The following is a 4,270-nucleotide window of genomic DNA, read 5'->3' as shown; positions in this document are numbered from 1 at the left end:
TGAAGAGACCTTAGGGTCAAGTTCAGGGGCCGGAGAGATAGCTCAATAGAATAAGTGCTTGCCTGGTAAGTGCAAGGGCCTGAGTTCAATTCCTGGTTCGACCAAAAAAGATAAATTAAAAAAATAAAGGGTCAAGTTCACTACATATTGTTCTAACCCCCTATCCTGCACTGCCTTGGCACCACTTAAAAGTAAAGTTACTCTGTAAAAGCATAACCCTGCCACTCAAGAATGCAGTAAACAGAATCTGATGTATCAGAGGCAGAATCTGAAGTGTTAGAAGCCCATCAACTTTGAACTTCCGCGATATAAAAATAAAGGCTTTCCCTATACCCCTCCCTCGCATAAGAGCTGTAAACTCTGAACCATTAACCCAGCCAAAATGGACCACCTTCTTCATCAGATATATGAAAAGACAGGAACAGGAGGATACATGGATACATGTGTGTTCAAAGATACATGAAAATGAGATCAGCCAGGCAGAGTATCATATAACTACAATCCCAGCACCTGGAAACCTAAGGCAGGAAAATCTCAAGTTTTCCTGGGGCTGGGGATATACCCTAGTGTGAAGGCTCTGGGTTCAATTCCCAATACAGTTATTATGAGAGTGACAGTGAGACTGAGAGTGAGAGACAGACAGGCAGGGGCAGGGGCAGGGACAGGGACAGGGGCAGACAAAGACAGAGACAGAGGAGACAAAACAGACATGTAAGTGTTTCAAAGTTTATTCCCAAGTACTCCTCCAGACAACTACTCTTAAAGTCAGTTTCTAGAATTGCCTCTCACCTTTGCGGATGGGTCGATAAGCTTCCAGAAAGTACGGCTTAAGGTACACTTCGAAGAGATTACCAGTGATGCCTTCTACTGTATCATCAATGGGCAGCACGTGGATGCGTTTGCCATACTTCACATCAGGGCATGGCTGGATGCTGAGGATGACAAGGAGACTCCAAATTACCAATCACACTACAGCCCCAAGCACTGAGTGTCCAAAAGGGTCTGGCATATACTCTGGTTTCTCTTCAGATCATATAAATCTTTCACCTTTTACAAAAAGTGTCTGGCATAGAAAGCTGATGATGAGTGAAAGAGCAAAGGCAGGGATGGCTCTAGGTGAAGAGAGGAAGGAGATGAAGACTGGGAGGGCAAAGAAACAGCCAAGAAGAACCAAGACATCACATTCAGAGTAGGTAGTAGTAGAAGCCATTAGAAGAGATATAAGGCAGCATATTCCTAATCAGTGAACCAAAATTTACATATTAAAGCCCCATAGCAGGGCAAGGGGGTACACAGTATAATCCCAGCACTGAAGCGAAGGCAGAAGGATTTCAAATCAGAATACTTGAGAAAGTGACTGAACATTTTGGGGAAGTACATGAACCTCCCAAGAATCAGAAGCTAAGATGATCCTGGCCGGGTGACTGGTGAATAGGGAAGTCTACTGCCTAAAAGTTATTCAGAAGCAAACAAAATCACTTACAATGGAACTAATCTGGGTCTGGTTCTAACCATTCCTCTCACCTAAGTTCACTTAGCTCCTTAAAAGAACTATTAGAAGCCTACCTTTCATATTCACACTCATTCCAGACCCATTAACTGGACACACTATAGAGCAGTGATGGCAAACCACCACTGACAAAGAGGAACCAATAAAGATGTTACTTGGCTGATATACCTCAAATGGCATCTTATATCTTGGGCAGCGATGGAAGGACTTTCAATAAACAGCCAGCTGTGGCACACATGCTGTAAGTTCACCACCACTTGTCTAAAATATGATGGATTATAACTCTGGTAGGAAAAAAATAAAGGTACCAAGAAAGTCCAAAAATGTCAACTTGTCTAAAGGGCTAAGCAGAGGTGAATTTTGAAGACCAGAAAAGCAGAACCAATCCTAAAGTAAACCCTGAAACACAAGACTTCTCAAAATTTCTTGTATCTGCAGCTGCTAAGAATGTAATACTCATTATACTGGCTGTAATGCGGGGACATATAGCCTATAGCACAGGCTATCTCTGACCTCCCAACCCTGAGAGGCCAAGAACCCCACACACACCTGATGACATCCCCTAGGCGTACTCGAAGGTTATTCCGAACAACTCTATTCATTCGAATCTTCTCATCAGAACATGTATCATCAGAAAGCACAATGCATACAGCTTCCCGCCTCTTCTTTCCTTTCAGCAACACAGTGTCACCTCGGAATAACTGCAGTTCATCCATCTTGGGCTAAGGAAAGAAGGTTAAATCCTTTGGATCACTGGAGAGAAGGGGTAAGCAACAGCCCTGAGGTTGATTGAGATCCCCAGTAAATCCCACTCAAAGTGATCACTGCAAGAAAAATGAGAAAAGAAACCCAGGGAAATTCTTCAAGTTGGATGCAGTAGACTAGGCTGTATACCCAGCTTACCTGGGACAAAGACACCACACTGTTGTCCTCATTGATGGCTTCATCAACAATTAACCGATTGGGCCGATTCTTCTGTTTGAGTATGGCTGTGGATAAGTCATCACCCTTTGAACTAGGAGAAGGAAATGAAGTCAGTCTGCATAGTAGTCCCAGGGGACTCATCAGTCTCTAAAACTTATACTTAGGAAAGATAGCACAAGTAGATACTATTCTTACATCAAAGAACTAAACCCAAGGTCAAAAGGAACAAATTTCCACCTTCATACCATTCCCCACTCTGGGAGTGCCTAGCATTTTGAGCACTGTTGTTTTAGCTATTAGGCCCCAAAAGATCCTGCCTCAGTGGCACAGTGCCTGCGTGGCAAGTGTAAGGTCATGAGTTTGATTCCCGGTACAAAACAAAACCACAAAGAAACTACAGCCTGTCAGGAATGGTGGCTCATGTCTGTAAGCCCATATTCAGGAGGCTGAGGCAAGAGTATCCCTGGAGAGGCCAGTCTGGGCTCCATGGTGAGTTTAAGACCAGCCTAAACTACATAGCAAGACACTGTCTCAAAACAAAAACCAAAAAACAAGATTGTGGCCTAAGAATCATAGAAGACCTAATAAAAATGGCATGCAACCTGAAACTGGACATGGTGGACCATGCATGTAATCCCAGCACTGGGGAGGCTGAGACAGGAGGATCAGTGAGACCCTGAGTACCGGGATTACAGGCATATGCCACCACATCCAGCTTGTCTTTTCTTTACTTACTTTCTTTTTCTGAAAAAGGGATTTGTTCTACAGTATGGGCTGGCCTCTTGACTCTCAGGATCCTCCTGCCTCAGCCTCTGGAAGTGCTAGGATTACAGGCATGTCACTATGCCCCACTACTAAAGATGTGGGCTTTTTTATATAATGGAGTACTACTCCACTATAAAGAAGGATAAGCTTGAGACACGTCTAGGTAAATGGATGTACCTTGAGACCATACTCTTACATGAAATAAATCAGATATACATGTGTAAATATCACATTGTTTCTCTGGTGTGAGGAAACCAAAAGTATAAAGGAGGATCAAAATGTACTGTGAAACAGTAAGAAAATGTTCAAGGGCTGGTGAGATGGCTCAGTGGTCTAAAGCACCTACTTAGAATAAGCTTAACAAAGCAAAGGGACCGCGGTTCAATCCCCCAGCACCACATGCCAGCCAGCCCTGCCTCCTGGTGGGCTGAGCTGGCCACACACACATACACACACACAAGTAAATAAATAAATTTTAAAAAAAAGAAAATGTTCAAATAAGGAGGTGAACAAGGGATGGAGAGGTGAAAAGTTAAAAAAAAAAAAAAGAGTAAAGGTAAAAATACAAAACAAAGTTTTTGTAAAGGGGGAAGGGAGGAAAGGTTGAAGGGAATGGGAAAAAAAATCAAGTTATATAATGAACAGGTACAAACTATGATGAATGTGATTATTGGGTATATCTAAAATATAAGGGGCTGGTGAGATGGCTCAGTGGTCTAAGGCACCTACTTAGAACAAACTAAGCTAAACAAAGCACAGGGACCGCGGTTCAGTCCCCCGGCACCACATGCCAGCCAGCCCCGCTCCCCTGGTGGGCTGAGCTGGCCACACACACTAAATAAATAAATATATAAAATATAACAAGAGCTGGGCATGGAGAGGCTGAAGCAAAAGAATCCTTACAAGTTCCCCAGGCCAGTATTGGCTACAAAGTGAGCTCAAGGGCAGTCTGAGGACACAGCAAGCAAGACCCTGTCTCAAAAAAGATAAAAAGGGGCTGGAGAGATGGCTCAGTGGTCTAAAGCACCTACTTGGAACAAGCTTAGCAAAGCATCGGGGACCGCGGTTCAA

The 4,270-nt window shown here is 43.5% G+C and overlaps 1 protein-coding gene across 1 annotated transcript in view; it reads right to left on the bottom strand.

Annotated features, from left to right (window-relative positions):
- Positions 1–4,270, bottom strand: part of Vcp (valosin containing protein) — a 19,901-nt gene that overhangs the window by 11,755 nt on the left and 3,876 nt on the right. Inside the window, exons 2-4 of the mRNA XM_004631884.3 lie at positions 2,414–2,525; positions 2,060–2,232; positions 790–932 (exon numbers count right to left, since the gene is read on the bottom strand). Of these exons, the coding sequence (XP_004631941.1) occupies positions 790–932; positions 2,060–2,232; positions 2,414–2,525 (428 nt within the window). The remainder of the gene's footprint in view (positions 1–789; positions 933–2,059; positions 2,233–2,413; positions 2,526–4,270) is intronic.

Source organism: Octodon degus, unplaced genomic scaffold, assembly GCF_000260255.1.
Source record: "Octodon degus isolate 3935 unplaced genomic scaffold, OctDeg1.0 scaffold00045, whole genome shotgun sequence".
NCBI lineage: Eukaryota > Metazoa > Chordata > Mammalia > Rodentia > Octodontidae > Octodon > Octodon degus.
The sequence above is the reverse complement of the archived record's forward strand: the minus strand, read 5'-3'. Positions and strand labels throughout refer to the sequence as shown.